The following is a 21445-nucleotide window of genomic DNA, read 5'->3' on the forward strand; positions in this document are numbered from 1 at the left end:
TCAGAAAACTTAAATACTACATGAAAGAGGATAAAAGGACAAGATAGATTTCAGTTTTGAGGTCTTAGGATATGGTAGTAAAGGGATTGAATGTAACAGAATGTCTCCTTGAAATAACTGAACTAGTATTGTCACCATCACACATCCCCACTAAGTGGAATACGATGTCAAACTGAATGGATGAACCTCCATGAAACCTCCTTTTTTGGTTTATTTTTTTTGGTTGGTGTTGTTTTGGAGGGGTTGTTATAATTATTATCACATTTGCTATAGTAACTCTACCTACAGTCCAGCGAAGAGCAAGGAAAATTGGGACAATGTACAGACTAATTGTCCCCAGCTCAGCCAATGTCATTGACAAGACCGACGAACTAAAGGACAAGGAGATATGACACAGGGAGCTTGATCAGGGGAATAACAGTGTTGAGTTCCATCATACTTTGGGGTGTGGAGTAGAGAGTGGGGAAAAATGTTTCATTTATTTCAAGTCATCCATTGTATAGCCTAGATCATTAAAAGACCCAGAACATCATTAATATTATGAAAAGCACACAAACCTCACTTAATCTTATTTCTTTGGCAAGGTCCTTGATAAGCTGTGCTGGTTTGAAGTTTTCTGGTAGTTCATCTTCATGCTCTGCTAAAGCCTAAAACAGAACAAAGCAAGACGGGTGTTTCTGTGCATGCTTTTGGAAAAATGTTTTTAAAAACCTCATTAAGGGACATGCCAATATTTTTCCTATATACTGAAATCAGTACTGACTGCATCACTAGTCTAAAGAAGGAAAAAATACACTTTTTTCCCCTTCTGGATATTACTGTAAATAGTTGTCCTGACAGAACAAAGCCTTTTTCAGATATTAGTGCATTTTTACAACTGTAACATCACTTTGCACCCCTGTTATATCAGATTCTGTGAGGAGAAATTGTCTTAGGCTGGTGTCAACAATGAGTATAACAGGCATGTACCCCGTCAGCAGAGTGGTTTGGGAGCTCCCTGCCAGGACTAACAACATTTTCATTCACACATCATGTTATAATACTCAAAGTTCAACGTGACCTCAGTGCCAACCCAGTCTAACTTCCTTTGACTCACTACTTCTCATCTGCATGGCAACTGGAAAAATAACCAGGGTGCCATGGAGAAGAGAGTTCCGCACCAGTCAGTCCTTCCATAGGAACCAGGGAGCAGTTCTGGGTTCAGGCTCAATCACTGGCTTTGTGCAGCAGGGAGCAGCCAAGTCTTTGACTCCATTTAAATCTAGGACAGCCATCAGCTAGCTTAACCATGTGCTCAGCAACTCATTCCTCCTTAAAACGTCCAAAAACCCAAAAGCTACTAGTTCCCCATTCACATTTTATGATTGAAGCGCCTGTCTCCTGCAGCTAATCCCTTAAAACTTCAGGATCAACACACACAGGAATATCACTTCTGAAATGGCTGCAGCAGGAATCCAGGCTGCGAATCCCTTCAAACCTTCTCTCCAACCGGTATGTATTTCCTGGCTCAGTTAATGGGTTGATTTGCAGGAACGGGGCACCTTGTGCACACCAAAATGTTCTAGACCTTGCTCACATACACAACCTCTGCTTAATTGATCTGGTACATGAAAATGCTCACAGTCAGGGAGAACATTGATTCAGAATCCTTTTGGTTGTGTGCAGAATTGGCTTTTTTAAAACTCAGGTGGCACCTTTTTTGGGCTGACTCCTCGTGTTGCACCAAGAAATCCCAACTATCACTCTCCTTCCTTGCTCTCCCAGGCTCTTCTCTTTGGGATTTCAGAATGAGCTGTTGTGCTATGGAGATATTATTTGCTCTAGCATTTGCTCTCTGTTCCAGTGACTGACAAACCTGAGGAACACAATATTAAATGACCTCCTACCTGTTTTTTAGTCCATGACCTGAAAGCACCATTGAGAATTTTTGCTCCTTGGAGTAAATGAGCGGGAGGTTGTTGCCCAGCTTTATGCAAACCTAAGTAGAGGGAAAAAAAACAATGCTATTGAAACACGGATAGCTAAAGTTGTTCTACGTAAAGCCTTTAATACGAAAAAGTTTCACTGGGAAAGTTAACTCTTTGAAAGCTGGCCACCACAAATGAATCCCTGTTATAATTTGATGGTAATAAGGAGTATATTTACTGTGTCATCAATCCAACTCAACCTTCCTATACTGTGCTCCTGTAAGTTATGTCTACACTGGCACTCCTTTCGCTTCCTTTCTTGGTCCCAAACTCAAGCTAGCTTCCATGTTCACACATCCTAGGCTGTGGGAATAAAAAGGCACTGTCAGCGGTTCTTTTGTTCTGACTGAAAATGCAAGTACCGATATGCAGAAACAAAGGTTATTTGGGGCAATGCATTTCACTTCTGCATGAGTACAGGCTTGCCTAAACTTTTCCCCTCATTCCAGTTTTTGTTGAGAGCTGGTCACAAGGGCCCCTTTCCTGGTGACACTCAGAGGGACTTGCTTATTAATTAGACACATTTTCCTCGTTATAAAAGGATCTGGTGGGTGTCTCTAGACACATTCTGTAATAAAAGAAAGAGAGGCAAAGAGCAAAGCGAGCCCAACTCTGTAAAAAACATACACACAGGGATGTTTGGATCAAACCTGAAGGAATCTCACTAGGAAGATTCTGAATTTCACATAGAACTTTGCTTTAATTCTCAATGCTCCTGCCGGCCACGTCTCTGACACTGCTGTGGCCCCGTGTGTACATGACCTGCCCACGGGACAAGGATGTGCTGCTCTGCGCCCCGGGCTGACAGCGCGTCTAGTTCAGTAGGTTAAACCAGTGAATGAACCCAGACTCGACAGGCAACTAAAAACTAAAACGTTACAACATTATGTACCTCTGAGGCAACTCAAATACATTTTACAAAGCAGATGAAAGACACAGGTAAGAGGGAAAGTTAAGGCCCTTCCTAGAGCGAGATGGCAGGATATTAAGGGGAGAGCTGGGCCAGCCCAGCACATTCTGCCACTACGTTAAAAGTAGATTTCAAATACTAACAAGACTGACTTTGGTCCGTCTTCTATGTGGCACATCGGCAGAAATTAAGAGCAACTATATTGAGGCCCCCAGTGCTGAGCAATTAAGGCAAAGAAATACCGTTTTACCTTTGAATGTCTCTAGTAGATGCTTTCCCATATACCAACATGCAGTTTCGAAGTTTGGAAACTGAGTCAGACTGACAATTTTCAATCGTCTTTCTACTTCATATGCCCTGCAATACAAAGCCACACAAACTCAAAGCAGAGTAGGTCACAGGTATGTCGCACTGCTCATAAATGCCCGAGGTTCAGTTTGCAGCACTCCCATTTCTTTGTGGTGCTGCTACCAAGTATTCTGGCATCAGACCAAAAGCAAAACATAAAAATAGCACTAGTAAGAAACCGTGTGATACAGATGTAAGATAGTTTTATTGTATTATTTGTCCAGTATCAGTAAAGAATTACTTTTGTTGTCTTACAGTGGGCGAAGAGCCCAGCTGAGCAGGTGGGGCCTTATCCAGAAGGCAAATTCTAGAGTAAAACTGGTGGTTTTTAACAGTTCTTCCTTCAAGACTTGGCTACACCTCACATATCCTTCCTATGCAATAGGTGTAAAGACAGCCTGGAATAACTTGGCATGGGAGAACAGGTCGAAGGGGATAAATGTGGGTACACTTTCCAAAACTGCCCAATAGAGCTACACCAATGTTACTGCACATGTAGGCTAATTAACAGGAGAGAAGATGGCCAATTTATTAAAAACTGAGCCTCTGTCTAATTTTAGATTTCAAAGACAGATTACCTCATCTGCATTTCAACACTTAGACTATGTAGAAAATGTCCTGCAAAGGCCAGGCAGTCTACAGGGGTCAGAGTTGCATAAATCCAACCTAAAAGAAAAAGAGTCTTGAGGATAGAAACTGGAAGGACAATAACAAAGACTTTACTCACAACATGATGTTTATACTTCACTTAGCAACTTACTTCCTACTACAGCTCTTCGGACCAAATCAGCACCAGAACCACACGTGGATTGAACACAGTCCCATCTGGCGTCTTGTTTGTTTTGCATGATAAGGCCCAGCCCAGGGCGGTGCTACGCGCCTTTGGGTCTGGTCCCAGGGCCCCCTCCAGCGGTGGCAGACACTGAACGGGGACACGGTGCTCACACTGACGTGACTTCATTGTTACTGTGAAAAGCAGCAGCTACACAATGGCAGCCGCTTGCGCATCACCATAAGGATATATGACAGCTCTTGACACTGACTTTATTATAGTGTCAGGAACAGGTGTATTCCAAACATTAATTTTCATACAAAAATCTACTCAAATTAGTCAGTCTCTATAAATTGCTCAGTATTTATTCCACCATCTGCTCCACACATGGTCATGAGAGATATACCCACTTGCCACTTTTTACAATCGAAGTAAAATTCAAGTGCGTAAACATTCTGTGCGAGAATATACTCGCACACAGAAAAATGGCACTGGTGGATGCTGCCTCCCAAACACAAGCACCGGTGCTGCTACTTAATCACACCACCCGGAAGCCTCAATTCAGATTATGGATCGCGTGGGCAGCACATCGTTTAAAGGCACATAGAGTGAGAGAAAATCCCTGTCCCAAAGAGATTTCAGTTTCAACAGGTAACAGGGAGTGCTGGAAACAGCAATGCAAATGATGGAGTAATGGTTTATGGTGAGAGGAAGGTGAGGGATGGGCTGGAGTAGAACTGTGTTCAGTTCAAACTCTGCACTATCTTCCCTATCCTTCTGAAAATCCTCCCAGGAACGGAGAAACCCAAAATCCACCATCCTTAACCTGCAAGGAAAGCCCAAGTCTAGCAAGTAACCCATAAAAATCCATGACATGCAGGTCTCCAGCCTCGTGTGAAACCACGAACGCGCACTCACACTCCTGCAGGCACCTACAGGTCCTCAGTGTCACAGGGAATTAACGACCGTGAAAGCGATTTGGTGGGGAGTCACGGTCAGAAAGTAATTAAACATGAATTCTCTGTTAGATGGTAAAAAGCACCAATGTGATGGTTGGATATAGAGAGAGAACTCATGAGTTACCGCAACCCAGCTAGACCATGAGCAGAACACTCTACTACTAGTAGTATTTTCAAAAGGCTGCTAAAATATCAAAAATATTGAAAGCGGTAACAGTTCTGATTTTTTTTTGTTGTTGTAAGCATATGAAATTATATTTCTATTGAGAATTAGACTTCATACTTTGTCAGAGAAAGCTGTCAAATCACATCCCTCTAGCATTTTGGACATGCTATTTCAGCAGCTCTAAAATGAGCAGGAAACCCCAGCTGCACCAGCCCGCTCACCTGATGGAATGAAGAGCGTCTGTCCTTGTTTCACTGTGCATTTGTAACATTTATCTACTTGGTCTGCAAAAAACATCTCGCTGTGGTTTGCTGCCGATTGCCAGCGTTCGTAAAGAGAAATATTTGCAGAGGCTGGTTTGATGAGATAAAATATCTTTTCTCCCTGAATGAGAAAATATAAAATTAGCAACAAGCAGTCAAAGCAAATAATACTGTACTGGCACAGATACATGCACACGCACAAATATTTTATCTAAATATATATATATATAAAACATTATGTATTTTAACAATATTTAAATAAAATTTACTCATCAGCTTCATACAGAGTGGCTGAAATAATCGAATCACTAGCTGGCCACATGTGCTCCAATTTGTGGGACTGATGGTACAAATACTTTAGAGCTCCAAAAGCAGGACGTAATCTCTTTCACGTCTTAGGTGACATATGTGCAGAAGGCACTAAACAAATATTAAAATCCTAACACAGTCAAAATAGACAGACAACTTCCACACCCTGAGCAGTTAAGGCTCTGCATAAGACTTTACAATAGTAGGACTGTTGGGAAAAAAAACCCCAAGATCTGAATTTTTGAGAGTTAGTCTTTGAGGACAGTCTTGGCATATAAAATTGAGTTCTTTACTAGATATAGCGCAAAGACGTGGCCCCTCACCTTCAGCACATGGTACCAGGCAGAAGCTCCCCCCGAGTCGATGTGGAAGTCGGTGTAGCTGTCCTTCACACAGATCAGGCAGTACTTGGTCACTTTGGGTTTCGCCAGAAGAGCATCGTCAGGCCAATAGTTTTCCACCCAGGACAACTTCTTAACTATATCTGGAGGCTCTACAAAACTGGACATCCTTTACGGAGAGAATGGAAAACGAAAATCAGCTTATTAAAAAAGAGCACAAGGACCCCCACACAATAAAAAGCGGTGCATGACGCTGATACTTGCATGGCGATCTGAAGCAGCTCCTTACGTGCTAGTGGAACTGCTCCTCATTTGGAAAATTTGTGAAAACTGTTCACAGACAGAGATTAAAGGCTTTATAAACATGAGGGCTTAGCAACGAGCCTTTAAGTTCTTTCAGTAGCAGTATTTATGGTCAAGTATATGCTGTTTGGATTTCTCTAGTCCCAACAGCGCTGTTATCACAGCCACTTTTCCAGCCCCCTTCAGAAGAGAAATGGGTGCACCCTTACATAAATGGTCTGGTAAATCTTCAAACAAGTTAAGCTTCACATTAAAAATCCTAACAACAATAATATTAATAATTAAGGACTAAATAAGTCTGGATCTAACTATGAGTATCACAGTGATCTTTTTATTTAGACTGACTACGTCACATCAAAAGCTCAAAAGAAGGAAAAACTCTATTGTGGCTGACAATGTGAATATATTTTAAATATAACATATATAATATTTATTTATACAATTTATACAAAGGAATATACATTGAGCGTATGCTTATATTGTATATATTTATTTATATAAGTTATATATGATGATTATCTTCAAGATACAATATGTACTATAAATCACAGGTAAGATGATGTAGTTGCATGATAAACAAGTATTAAAGGTGTTTCATCCCACAATGTGCTAATTTTTATATTTCAGTAGTCCAAAACATGGATTAAAATTTGCAGAAGGTTCACTGTTGGACGCTCAAAAATGTCACATCAGTAAGAGTATCTGCACTTCAAACTAAAATGAAATTCTGCCGTGTGTCATTTATGCTCACTGTCAAACATTGACAACAATAGCTTCATTTGAAATGGCAGGGAAGGATGGAGCAGTGCATTCAATTAAAGTGTCACTGTCTGTGTTAAGAAATAAAATATTTGCTAGTTAATGTCTAAATTAGCAGCATATGAGTGACAGCTCCGGCAGCCCTTCGCAACAAAAGACCTCCTGTCATTCTGGGATAATGGCAGAAAGCTAAAAAAATCTCAGCTGAAGATACTGGTAATCTTTGAAGCCTGTAATTACTAGAGCAGCTTTCTGCAGAAATGGGTGTGCCCTGCTGAAACACTAACTACAGGGCTAAAGGTAATGGCTTTTAAAAAATGAGCTTGTAAATCAGCTTCCTTTTTTAAGGCTACTTGAAGTCTTCTTGCTAACATGGAATGCTCCCCAAAACAACCATCCTTTATTTTTATGTTGGCATTCATCATCAGCTGTGTAGTGTTTGTATATAAAGGAATCTTTTCCTCCTCTGACGCTTCCCTTTGGGAAGTGCTGGTTACCCAGAAAAACTGCAAGAACCATGAAAATTATCTGCACAGTTGCACGAAGTTCAATACATTATAGATGCATCTGCCTACTTATGGAATAGGAGCACAGCTAAATAGAGCACAGAGCAATAACTTGAACTCTTAGGCATTTATATCAGGTAGTTATCTTGTGTATAAAACATATATAAACATGAGGAGAACAGTTAGGGTTCCTGCCACTGAGGGGTCGCTACAGCTGAGCGTCACCATCGCACCCCACGGCTGCCCACCGCAAAGTTCTGGACTGCTGTCGTATGACTGCAGCTTAACTCACAAAAACACGTAACTACAACAGTACAGGATTACAAAATCAGAATTTCAGACTTACCCAAGGACATCCAGTGACACGTTATGCTACACCTAGAGCCACACCTCATCTACTGGCTCACTCCGCACTACTTTAAATGGAATTTTTCACTAAGCAATATACAATGTGCTCAAACCAAGGATGCTCACTGCTGCACAACACATTTTAAAAAAGAATGATCCCAGGAGGTCACCAGATCACTGGTGAAAAAAACAGCTTTTGGTGTAGCGCTATTTGTATTTACTTTTGCTTTCTCTGAGAGACTGCACATAATGAGATGTAGACATTAACACATTGGGAATACACTTAACTTTCCATTTAGATGTGGCTTTACTCAGTATGACTGTAGATAAGGGTAGCAGCAAACAATCACTGAAGCTTAAAGAACATTTTTAAAATAAGCACTAAGGCCTCGTATTTGTTCTGAAACTGTTTGTTTTATTTTCAGGGAATACTGTTTACCAGTATAATGATAACCTCACCATGTTCTAAGATCACCTTAAGCGGGAAGAAAGGCCATTGTCGCCTTATATCCATCAGGATTCCCATCTCACCAGAAGAATAACATAGAATATTAAAAAATAAGACCCCTTATGTCCATGTTCTCCCACATACAGTGTTATCACACCCCTGTGGTCATCTCTGTCCTCCTTTCTTTGGTCTTACTGGTATTTATCAAGCTGCGTCTAGGTACCTAAGATGATATTAGGAACGTATTATTCACTACCAGGACAAGGCAGAGAATTCACTCCTGGAGCATCATTATGTTCTACCACATAGTTGCACTGAATTAACTATACTTATACTACTAGAGTTAAAATAGAACTGAAAGGTATCAAAATCCCCTGTTCTGATAAATGACTGCTGACGGCACATGAATGCTGGTGATATCCAGGCATGAATGACCACGACAAATGCCGACCCATTTGCTCCACTGTGTATCCTTCTTCTCACACAGCAATTAGCACTTTCACTCCCCTGCTTTGGCTGCACATGGGTGATGCAGTGGAGAGTCAGAGCTGCAAGAAGCCGCCATCCCAGGGTTAAAGCAGCAGTTCCTAAAGAGGAACCGTTGGAACAGGTTCAGTCCCCCCAGCCGAACGCCCCGTGTGGCGGGCTGGACCCTCACCTCGTGTCCGAGAACTCCAGGTTGGTGACGTTGAGGACCCTCTTCCTGTTGGTACTGTAGTAGTAATCCACAAATTCCTTCAGCTTCATCTTGCAGTCTTTCTGTTTGGTGACATCGGTGACATCAACGCTCCTCTCTGGTCCTACAAATTAATTCAGAGGAAAAGAGATTGAAGGGCAGGCTGACTCGCCCTGTTTTCTGTGCTTGGGGGCAAGTCAACTTTTAGAGAAACATCACAACCTTTTGATTTTCTGGTCTTCTCAGCCTTTGTATCTTCCCTGTTGTTTATGCACGTAAACACATATACAGATATCTACAAACAACATGTATATACATAAAATGCATAGGTACAACATGGTGACATGATTATTTCTGTAGTTTTTATCTTTAAAGGATTAAGCTACTTCGCATGTTTAATTTCATTATGAATTTTATTTGTGTGGTGGAAATTATATAAAAACACCTGTATGTGCAGAGTAAGCCCTACCTATCACGCTGTAGAAGTCTTGTGATTGTAGACAGTGTCATACTATAGGGCAACCTGTCAAACTGATTTTCCAAAATTTTAAATTCTCTTATGTTCTATTTAAAATTATTGCTTACATATTCTATAATCAAGGAAGAGTTTTCCAGGAAAATTCCCATTTTTAAACATACTTCATGTGTGCCACAAAAAAATGTGACTTTTTGTTATTTTATGCAAAATTACACCTACCAAAAATCCATCCCCTCTGTATTAGAGTACCAAGTACTTACGCATTTCCTCTGACAGACCTTGTCAGATACAAATCTGCAGTGTTAACACTAACAGTATTAGCCAATTAGTGGAATTTAACACAAGAGAACACACGGTGAAAGTCAGAGCTTTATAAAAAGCGCCCACGTCTAAGCACACTCTTATACTTTCTGAAAATAAAAGAAAAAAAAGGCATCTCTCCAGTCTTCTTTCCTTCAGTTTTAATTGGCTTTATTTTCCTTCTCCCAGTGTTTCATTCATAGCTTTTTATCACATTAGAAGAGGAAACAAAAAAATAAATTTTTTACTTTTTCATGAAATGCCAGCACAGTAATGATGTGTTTGGCAGCCTCAACTGTGGTGTTTTGTCCTCTGTCACTTACTTTGGATTGTTTCTAAAAGACATTCTAGGCCTGATGTAATAAACTACAGAACAGCGAGATAAATCCCTGCCTGGGAAATCAAGTGAACTAAGTCCATGGAGGTCAGACCCACATGTATGTGTTCCGTTCACTTTCAAATCTGGTGCCAGATACAGACTGAGCAACCCATGCTCTTCCCTCCAGCTCTTCACAAACTGTTTTGTTGGTAGGGTGGATTATTTCAGCTAGAGGCTGAGAGAAAGCAGAAGGAGCACCCAGGTGAAATTCTGCTAAGTGTAGCAGATGGTCAAGGAAAATATGTTTCCTGTAGAAGCAATGAGATGCAGAAAACAACAAGATCAGGGATCTTGAATTCTGCTTTATTCAGGGTTATCACACTTCACACATCACTGCATAAGCAATAGATACGGTGGAGAACACCCACGGCTGGTGACAGCACCCTTCAGTTTGGGGAGCAGTCAATGGCCTGGTGAGGAGCGTGCAGGAGGACTGGCAGTCTGCGTGAGGACATAAGTGACCACGACACACACACAGACACACTGGGGCTGGAGCCCTGGCTCCAAAAGGACGATGCCTTGCCAGAAGGAGAGAGAATCGGACAGAAAGTGACCCAGAGGAAGGACGTAGCGACAGAGGCCAAGAGACAAGATCACAAGTGCTAAAGGGAGAAGGACGTGGAGACAAGGGACTTCAGAGCGTTTCCACGGCTCCCGGCCAAGGCAGGTCTTCCGAGGTGGGATGACGTGATGACTGGCAAGAAGATGCAGTACAATCTCCTGCTCAGGGTGGAGACGGGAGGATGCCAACATGAATCCAAATGACCAGCAGCAATGAAAACAGCTCTCACTGACACCACTGGGAGTCTCAGTCTAGTATAATAATTCCTTCCATACAAAGCAAGATGGCAGTAATCAATTAAGGCCTGGCCTAAAGAAACAATTTCTTAATATTATTATAACTGTTTCTTTTAATGCAGTGCTGCAGAGTACAATGCAGTCTGGCTCAGGCTCACCGTAAGATCCACAAGTTGGTACAAGAAACAGGAGCAAATTAATTGCTAATTACAAGCTACCACTACATAACAAGCATTGATGTCATCATAGCCCAAGACATGGACAGCATTTTAGAATATATTTCACAATTTTTTATACTACAAAAAGAAACGTTTTGTAAAAAGCAGCTGAGTTCTACCCAGTACCATGCCACCTGCTTGCCAGATACCCACCAACGTAGTTTTCAACATCGCTGACGTAGAAGGTGGGTGCGGGTACAGACAAACCCAGGCCGTCCTTCTTTGGGACAAGGATGGGCTCTGAAAAGCCATTTTCTTCCAAATACTCTGTTGTTAGTTGGCTGCCTGGCACTTTCACGACTATATCTTCAGCACTGAAAAAGGAAACACAGGTTCAATGGTGAGGTGCTTCCACGCGGAGTCCGGCATCTTCTGCATTGCAATACTGAAAGGGAATGTTACGAATAAGCAATTACAGGCAAAGTAGGTGCATAACGCAAAAGCCAAAAAGCCATTTATTGCAAAGCACACAAGGCACAAGAAAATTGTCTGTAATCGATTCGCTCAAGCCTCAGGCACCAACTACTCGAAACTCCTAAAATAACAGCTTATGGAGAAAGACCATTTTCCTCAGCTATTGGGATCTGTTGAGTTACCAGTGGTCAGTGTTAAAGAAATAAGTGTTTAATATTCCCCTATAAAGAAGGCAAGATTAAAACCACTACATAGTCTCAAATAAATTGGCCAGAAAATACTTTGTAAATAATTTTTAAGTGGTCAAATAAATTCTTCAGGAAATACTCTGCAATTTATTTTCAAGTCACTAGGAGGGCATCAAAAGCACTAAAGGAAAGGGCAGCTTCATCAGAAGAGCAGCTATTTGCACCGACAACTCCCAAGGGAAATTCAAGTCTCATTTCCACCTCTTTTCGAGAGTAAAATGCTTTGAATTCATGGTGAAAAGTGACTGTATATGAACAACCAGCAGTCCCAAAAGCATCGTGCTGCCATGTGTTTGTCACTTGGGCTCCAGAACCATCCGGCAGGCCAGGGCCATGGCTGCCGCTGGGGGGAATAGCAAAACGTTGAGTGTTCACCCAAAAAAGCACTCTCTCCCTGAGCGGGTAAGGCTAACACAGGACTGCCCTCTCCTGCAGCAGTTCTGAACTACAGCTCACGGCTTCGTGCAGCACCAAAAACTGGCGGGAAAGGGGACGAGGCCACAAGTGCCGCCATGGCGGCCGCACCCTCCGGCCTTGCCACCTTTGCCGCCCATGACACCCAACCTGTGGCAGAGCCCCCACAGCCTTTAATTAAGGGTTTTCCCCACAACCTTTGCTGTGGGGGGGTCCCGCTTTCAACCCACCACGTTGGGGGAACCCCTCGCCCTGGGCCTGCTCAGAAAGCCCCGTCAGGGTTTGAGCCCCCAGGAAAACAAGATAGCTGGATGTAAATAGGGATAAGCTGTAGAAGCCCAGTATATTTCCAGATCACCCCAGCCACAGTAAATCAGCAATCGCTAATCAGGAGCCAAATTTAATTAATAATTAAAAGCAGCATTCCTTATTTATGTGAGCACCGGTACTGTACACCAGCAATGTACAAAGAACGAGGCTGGAGATTTTAAGGAGCAAGAAGCAAACCATGATTTAACACTAAACCCCTGCACTTACTTTACATCACCCATATACATATCTCACGTACTTGTTTAAGTCTGATTTGCTTCTATATGTGCCACAAAAACGTACACACAGTCGTAAAGAGAGATCAGTACCAGAGCAGCTAGTGACGATGCTGCCAAAATGGAGAGTCTGGCACCTACACTGAAGTACCTGAACCATAAATTTAATTATAATTGCTACTGCTATTACTACTCTAACAATATTTTGGTATTAAATATTCCGAAGCGGTATGACATGAATTACAGTTTTTGCCTTTTTGCTCTCTTCGCTGTCCCTTTTGATCCAAGCCTCACCAAGGGACTAACTGTGGGTTATAATTTACTGCCGTGTGCTGTGAATCAGCAATGATGCTTCTGTCTTTAGACTCAGACCCCATTTTTCCATTCATCACATTATAGTTGATGAGTGTTGGGTTTTGTTCTGTGAACATCTGCAGATTTCATTCCTTTTCTTCATAAGAGTTTTACTATCGGTACGACTGTAGATGTCAGAGGCCTGAATATTGCAGGCACTCCTTTTGGCTACAGACCCTTCTTTCTCAGAAACTTTAATCTGGCAGCAATATTTTCTTATGTGCATATTTATGTGGGAAACAAAACAAAAATGGAGGTCCATTTTAATTCTTTTTTTACAATTTGGGAGTGACTCAGATATTGTGTATGTGAGTGCAGGCTCAGAGGCCATCCGAGGTTACCAAAATCATTCTGCCTAGGCCTTAACCCTTTTTTAAGAAATTAGCTTTGCAACCTATGAAACTGCTTTATATAAAAGAAAAAAAATAAAAAAAAAGACAAAAATCTAAAAGGCTCAAATAAAAATAGCCAAGCAAGTGAAAATACTGTGTGCTGAGTGCAGCGAAACACATTTCTAAGTGCTGCAAAAGCTTTGCAGAGGTATTCACAGCCTCTTCCTTAACCGGCCTAAGACCAGTATCTGAAATTAAATGTGAAATTAAATTTCCCATAAAAAGAAAGAAGTTTTGTGTTTACCAAGTACGCTTTACCAGTCTCCAAGGATCCTTCTAAAATAATTAGTCATTAATAATTAAGGATTTATTTGGCTAAGACCTTACATTGAAGAACCAGAAGAAAACCATCACTCTTACAAACAGCTGTGAACAGCCTAATAAACTGTGGAACATCTCACCTAACAATTAGCACTATTCATTACCCCAAATAAGAGAGCCTTTGTCACTGCAGCAACTGAGGATGTCATTGTTCTTCTTTTCAAGATGGAGACAGACTTCAGCAAAACCATTCGCATTTTGGAGCTGGGCTCAATCAAAAGCAGATTTTAATATGGCTGCACAAATATAAAAAAGGGAAGAGCCTGGGATATCTACAATAAAACAGCACTCATTTAAACTTCATACTTTGTACTATATAACATTTTCAGCAAGGATCATCATCAGCTTCCCAGGGAACTGGCTATACATACGTGCTTCACCACCACAGCCCTGTCCACCTACCTTGGAAAAGTACGACTTCGAAGCTCCTTTATAAAGACTTGGCTCCCGTTCTGTACAGGTTTCACCTCTGTTGTCTGTCCAGTATCGTGTTTATGCCAATTTCGTTTCTTTTTCACTGAAAAATAATGAATTGGACAGTAGCTTATATCAAGTCGAAGATAACTATTAAGACATTTGAAGGAAGGACAAATCATTTCATTTCTTACACGAGCAGAGAAGAGGGAACCCCCACTATGCTGCACTGCAAATTTTAATATTGCTCTCAATTCACCATTAGACAATTATACTGTAGCCTGAAGATCTATTACACACTGAACAGTGTTCGCTTTGTAACATAAGGGCAACCAGACGGATAATTGCTGAGCTGCGCAGCTACCGCAGGCTTTATGCAAACACAGGCTCTGGACGTTTTGTACTTGCCAGACTACACACTTAATCCTTATCATAAAACCCTTAGGAAGCCACTTTTCTGCCACCTCAATATACAGTATAGATCTTTATGGACATATTTATCATTAATTACTTTAGCCTAAAGGTCTGCCCCACAGTGGCAGATTTGACATCAGTTTTGATGGGCTTTGAATTATACCCTGCACACAGCAGCATGCAGAGAAAAGGAAAAGAAAATACATGAGGGCACCACTAATGCCATTTTTAGAACTCCTCTTATTCCTAGGCTTGGAAAGGTGAGCCAGGCCTAGGCCTTAAGTCAGTGACAGCAGACTGAAGGCCCCACAACTGTGCTCCCAGCCGTGAGACACACAGGGAAGCTCATCATGAAAAAAGGGTCAGCTGGAATAAGCTCCAATAAGTCAGTGAAATGTCAATGCAGTTCTGCCTTCCCTCTTCGACAGCCAGATAACACAGAGCAAGAAAAACTGGTCCAGCTTTTTCTCCTAGTCAGCACTATCTCTCTCAGCGGTTCCTACTTCCATAGTCTGTCCAGACATGCTCATTTTCATAGCAAATTGTTTCGGTCCCAAGTGCATATTCATTCAATTTCAAGACTCTGTTAGCACAATTTTCATATGTCACAACTTTCTTTTATACTCCACGCTTGTTTTACACAATAAAACTCAGTATTTTACCTCAAAATCACAATATCTTATGCTTTTCTTACTGTTCGAAACAGCCAGGGAAGGAGCCAGAGTCCTCAGTAACCGTGCGCAGATGGCACTATTTCCTTGCTCTTTGCACATACAGAAACCCACGTCGTTTTTTATTAAGAAAGGAATCTGGAGGCCACATGACATGAGGTTCGGAAAAAGCTAACTTTGTGTTCCCAACCAGAGCCCTGGATTAACTCAAGAAAAGACATCTCCCAAGGAATCCACCCCAGGTTTTGCACAAAGCATGTTGGTTTTATTAGTTCCATGCGGCTCTCCAGCCTAGCTGGATATATTCATTAAAGCTGCTAGTTCTTTATCTTAATGACTCTCAGGCTTAGTGTATTAATTCAGCGCTCCTGCTAACAAAGGAAACAAGCCCTACATGAATGCCAATCCTTCCTCCCCTTCCCAACGACGGCCTCCTCCTTCTCTCGGCTGATCCCAACCAACACTGCGACTCTTAGCGTGAGTCCTGGGGAAACAGGTGTCACTTGCCACGCTGCAAATTAAAGAGCTTATCATATTAGCATGTTCTTTTATTACACTTCAGATAGCACAGAGCATCGAGAAATAAAAGCGGCAAATCGGTGCTGAATTAAGAAATTCACTGCAACTCTTCAAGCACCACCGGGGAGCTCTTTCCCTCGGCACCGAGCGCTGGCCGGCGTCCAGCTCGCACATCGTCCACCTTCTCGCGTCATTCACCTCCCACCTCCGTCCACCTCTCACACCCACCTCTCAGGCAGAGGCACCAAATCGCTCCCCAGGCGGTGCCGTCTCACAGGCCGGCTGCCGTAGTGCATTATACTGCACCAAACAACCGACACTTGGCCCATTTTCAGCCGTTCTGTCTTTACCACGAACACCACAGTAAGGATTAAAGGGCCATTAACATATGCAACAGCGTTGGCCAGAAAGGCGACTTTTTCTTAAATGACTACAGATTTCTTTTGCTGCAGAAATTTCTGAACAAATTTGACCTTTGGAAAACATAACCCACTCCTTCTACAGAAAAAGGGAATATATTTTTGCCAAAACTGTATCTCAAGATGGATAATTCTAGACTTCAAATACACACTTATATTATTTCAAATGTATTCATGAAGAAGAGATACCTAGAAACACCTTGTTAGTTCTCTATTTATATTAAAGATTATAACTAGTTAAAACTACTTTCAGCCTGACTTTGGTTTGCTTGCATCTATGTAATTTCACAAAGAATTCCTCCTCATGTTCACTGCTACAAGAGACAGCAATCAAACTGAACATTTTAGATTGTGTTACAAAAATGAGTCAAGTCTGCCTAAACAAAGCATTCACATTTTATTTAAATGATGTCAGAAAATGTTGTATGAATGTATATAATTTTTCCCAACGAGGAGTCCCTACAAATGTCATTAAACCGAAATGGCTTAAAATGTCATATGACAGGAAACAATCTTCTGAAATAGTAGCCACTAAGCCACACTGGTAAAGTGGAAAAATGTAAGAAGAGGAAAATTATTTTTAAATTTGACATCTGGAAAACATATATTGTGGAATGTGTGCTCCAGAAATACACGTATATTTTTAAATCCAGACGAGTTACAAAACGGACAATTGGTGTCTGTGTTTCCCTTCGCTAATCTTGCAATAATTAAATCCTACTAGTGAACCACTGGCTCTGGAACAACACTTAGTTGTTTAATACAAAACTGATACTGCTGGATCACTGGTTTAAATGTCTATTTTAACAGTTTACGGACAAATGGAAGCAATCACCTCCCAGAAATCCCCGTGGAGCCCAGCGCGGCGCAGCAGGACGCCCCGACAGCATGAACGCATTAAGCCAAGCTGTTCCTGTCGCCTTCTAATCATTTTGGTTTGGGGTTTTATTTTAAACTCTCCCGGCCTATTGCGCTCCGCAAGGAGGGGCTGCAGGATCACAGCCTCGCTTTTCAACCTCATCCACCATTCTACGAGTTAATGGTTGTGCAGCTTAAGAACCTGTGATCTTGCACTGCACCAAAACTCAAGGTAAGGCTCTCAATAACTAACATATTCCTGAAATTTTTATGCTCAGCTACATTGATGCTGGGTCTTGTAGGTCATTTGACTTTCTGTAATGTATTGGAAGGGAGGAAACACAGTCACGTTGCCGTACTGCAGAGTGATCTCATGTTCTGTATTCTGTCCTTGTCTGTATTCCTGCCACACCAACAACCCCAGACACCGGTAAGACCAGAAAGAAGCACTTTCTGCCGGGCTGCAGGATGCAGACTCAGGGATGTACTGCCAAGTCGCATTTTTATTTGGATAAAAAGAACTGGATCGCCAAAAACATTATTGAAGCATCAGAAGACTTTCGTCTATTCAACTCTCCTCGTCTTAACTGTTAGACTTGTAATATTTTGATCAAACCTGCCATTTCTTGAATTCTAAGATTATGCACCACCGTTTTTTATAGAATTGATATTTAATTCCTGATTATAGACTTTTGCTGCTTCTGTCTGATTTTTTTCCCCCTCACACTGAAACGTAGATGGCTTTCATCATTCATAATGCAAAGCGAAGTGAAAGAAATCAAAGCATCAGCCACATCTCAATGTCATACAAAACTCAAAGAGGCTAAAACTCCTGCGCCAGGTCTGCAGTCAGACCCCCCTTTTCAACACCACCCATTCAAATACCTAATTGTCCACTTTAAGATGATTTGCAGTTATTTGTTTGACCGATTTCCAGTGTGTTTGTCAGAAATCTTCCAACAAAATGTTAGAAAGGCTGAGTCTTTTAAATCAAAACATTTTGTGGGGACATGTTGATCTTGTTAATTCTTTCAGAACCAGCCTCCCGAGAGGTTTTTTCCAGCTTGCCCAGTTTGTGGGTGCCCTGCTTGGGCCAAAGTTGCCTGCAGACCAGCTGGGAGACAGGAACAGCTGCAGGTCATTCAGGTTTCCAGTTCACACTCGATTTTGAAAGTCACAGAAGAAAAATTATTCCAATTTTTTCCATTTCAGATCCCTCCCCTTTCCGTAGAATTCTTTAAAACTTTAACTCTTCAAGCAGTGCTTGTTTTTAAAATTACTGAATATTAACTTGACAGAAGTCAGTTTGCAGCCATCCCTTCTGTCTCACTGAAAAGGGAACACGAGCAGGGGAGAGGAGCACAGTGCTCTTCCCCTGTGTGCTGCTGCAAGGTTGCAAAGCAGTCAGAACCTCCACATCATTGCTGCTTATTTACAAGAATTGGCTTTTAAGCAAAGCATTTAATTTTTTACAGCCATTTGTTTATTTTCTTTTTTTCCCCCCATTGTATAAAAGAAAGAATTTGTGAATTAATCTGACCAAAACAAACACATCCTACAGTTCTTTCCCAGACAAAAGTCCCACTGAGATCAACTGTCACTTTTACTCAGGAGAACTTTTCCTGTGAAAGAACTGCAAGAATTGGCACCCTTAGTACATCCTACAATTTTGCCTGCCGCTGAAATCACTACAGTTTTATATCCAGGCCAAGCATAACATACTGTTTCTTACTCTTCTCATTCAAAAGCAAAACCCACCATCTAGTTTCCAAAACTCACTGCATTAGAACTAGCCGTCTTTGTAGGATACTTCTATACTTATAACCCACAGTACTAAGTGTCTTCACAATTCTTAATTCCGTGCGTTGTTTCTATTGCTGAGACTGGGATGGAATTTTTAACACACGAGATATTTAGGTGTGCCTTTTTGTAAGAACAAAATAAACCAGCTTCCTTTGTTTAAACAGACAGAATCTGCTTTGTATCTGAGGACCAGCGGTGCAGGTATACTTACAAGTAGACTTTCCGTGGGTTTTCTCACAATTTGGACAATGGTAGATGTCGATATCTGGTGCCTCATCTTCTTCAACACCCACACAGCTGGAACACATGAAGGTAAGGTATTAGCTTCAGTCCGCCTCCCAACATGCAAGCATGCAATTAATAATGAAAAAACCCAAACTCCAATAAGCTGTGCATTTGCTAGGCAGCTATGCTGGCTGCTAACAGCTATATCAAAACACAGCTTAGGTGCTTTTCACACTGCTACAGTCAGACTGGATTTTTTGCAGCCTGCATTCCTGATGTGATGCTAAAAAAGGTATTCTTATTCAGAGGCCCAATACACTGTAAACCTCCATTAAAAAGTGGCAAAGGGTTCCAAAGATTTTTTGTATTATTATTTTTTTTCTTAGGGATACCATTTTGTATCTACATAGAGTTCTCCAAGCACTATCCCGCATAAACATAATTAACAAAGCACATCTTCTTTACCAAGCATGTACGGACAGCTGCTAGGTACCAGAGCAATCTTGGCAAGGTACACCATATGCAAAACTTCTATAGGTTCCACCTCCAGTACAATATACAAAGATAAGGAGGAAAAAGAGGACGTATAGCTCACAGCACTTCTGGCTGCCAAGAAGACGGGTTGTATCTTGGCAGCTGCTGAGAACACCCACCGAGGTTATTGGGGATGGCACAACATATGTGAGGATGCGGGGCAGCCCGTGGGCATGCCGGAGAACGCGATCCAGTGGCACAACACGGCGCCGCGGCAAAACACAACCGAGCTGCAGAGGAATGAAGTGGCTGAGATAAGAAGTTGTTGCGCAGTCGAAGCGTCGAGCAATCGAACTCCAGAACAGCACTGCTCCTGCCGCCAGAGGAAAATCAAATGGGGTTCTGCTCCTGCTCGCTCGCTCGGAGGCGGCCCAGGCTGCGCGGCGGGTTTGAGCACAGAAATGAGAGGTTCGGGTGGGTGCTGTGATACAGCCTTGTGCTGCGGCTCCGGCAGAGCTCGGCTGGGCAAGGGGATCCACGAGAGGCAACAACGGCGGCTTCACCGCAACCACCTGCGCAAACAAGGCCAGATCACACCGCGATAAGAACACTCGGGGAGTTTCTCTGCTCTGCAGCCTGAAATGCCTCCTCACACAATCACAGAACGTTAGGGGCTGGAAGCGACCTCGGACGATCATCCAGTCCAATCCCCCCGCCGGAGCAGGAACACCTCGGCGTTCTCCAGTTAGCAGAAAACACCAAAACATAGCTCCTCTGCCTGCAAAAGGGTCTGGGCACGTGTCGTGGCAATGCCATCTCCATGGTGGGGGAGCGTTCAGCCTCCTTGCACCCCACCAGCCCTGCAAAGTGGCGATTAGAGCAGGAACACAAATTCAGAGTTTTTAGCTGCTGGTTCTGACCATGGGAAGCAGAGAGGAGAACGTTTGCTGCTCTCCCACAGGCAACAGGCTGGGTCAGTCTGTCAAGTGACTGACAGAATCTCTCAAACCACTTTTACTATGTTCAAGCTCTTTAAGACAATAAAAGTGTCCTAAATTACAAACAAGTTAAGTAACTAGAGACAGTTGTGTAGGTTGCATACAGCAGTAATTACTAAATGTGATGGTTCAGATGCAGGAGGGCCCTGTACGCTGTCCCTTATGAGGAAAGGCTGAGGGAGTTGGGGCTCTGGAGCTGGACAAGAGGACACTGAGGGGGGACTCATTCCTGGGGATCAATATGGAAAGGGGGAGTGTCAGGAGGATGGAGCCAGGCTCTGCTGGTGACAACCAGTGACAAGACAAGGGGCAATGGGTGCAAACTGGAACACAGGAGGTTCCACTTAAATTTGAGAAGAAACTTGTTCCCGGTGAGGGTGTCAGAGCCTGGCCCAGGCTGCCCAGGGGATTGTGGAGTCTCCTTCTGTGCAGACATTCCAACCCGCCTGGACACCTTCCTGTGTAACCTCATCTGGGTGTTCCTGCTCCATGCGGGGATTGCACTGGATGAGCTTTCCAGGTCCCTCCAGCCCCTGACATTCTGGGATTCTGTGTATATGTGCACACGGTGTACATGAGCACACATGGTATATGTGAGCACACGTGTGCATGCTTGGGGCAGGAGGACTGTTAAAATACACTCTGACCCTCTCTGTTGATAAAGGGGGGTTTGAAACCACTTCTGAATCCCAGGCACACAGGGACACGTCACCA

General features: G+C 42.5%; 1 protein-coding gene across 3 annotated transcripts in view; it reads right to left on the reverse strand.

The window, feature by feature from the left end:
• Positions 1–21445, reverse strand: part of PHF2 (PHD finger protein 2) — an 85687-nt gene that overhangs the window by 24838 nt on the left and 39404 nt on the right. For all 3 annotated transcript variants that reach the window (XM_080350604.1, XM_080350605.1, XM_080350603.1), the window contains exons 2-11: positions 19246–19331; positions 14339–14453; positions 11402–11562; positions 9058–9199; positions 6018–6204; positions 5344–5506; positions 3804–3891; positions 3128–3234; positions 1887–1978; positions 558–647 (exon numbers count right to left, since the gene is read on the reverse strand). In XM_080350604.1, the coding sequence (XP_080206730.1) occupies positions 558–647; positions 1887–1978; positions 3128–3234; positions 3804–3891; positions 5344–5506; positions 6018–6204; positions 9058–9199; positions 11402–11562; positions 14339–14453; positions 19246–19331 (1231 nt within the window). The remainder of the gene's footprint in view (positions 1–557; positions 648–1886; positions 1979–3127; positions 3235–3803; positions 3892–5343; positions 5507–6017; positions 6205–9057; positions 9200–11401; positions 11563–14338; positions 14454–19245; positions 19332–21445) is intronic.

This window comes from Nesoenas mayeri (assembly GCF_963082525.1).
Source record: "Nesoenas mayeri genome assembly, chromosome: 10".
In the NCBI taxonomy this organism is placed as follows: Eukaryota; Metazoa; Chordata; class Aves; order Columbiformes; family Columbidae; genus Nesoenas; species Nesoenas mayeri.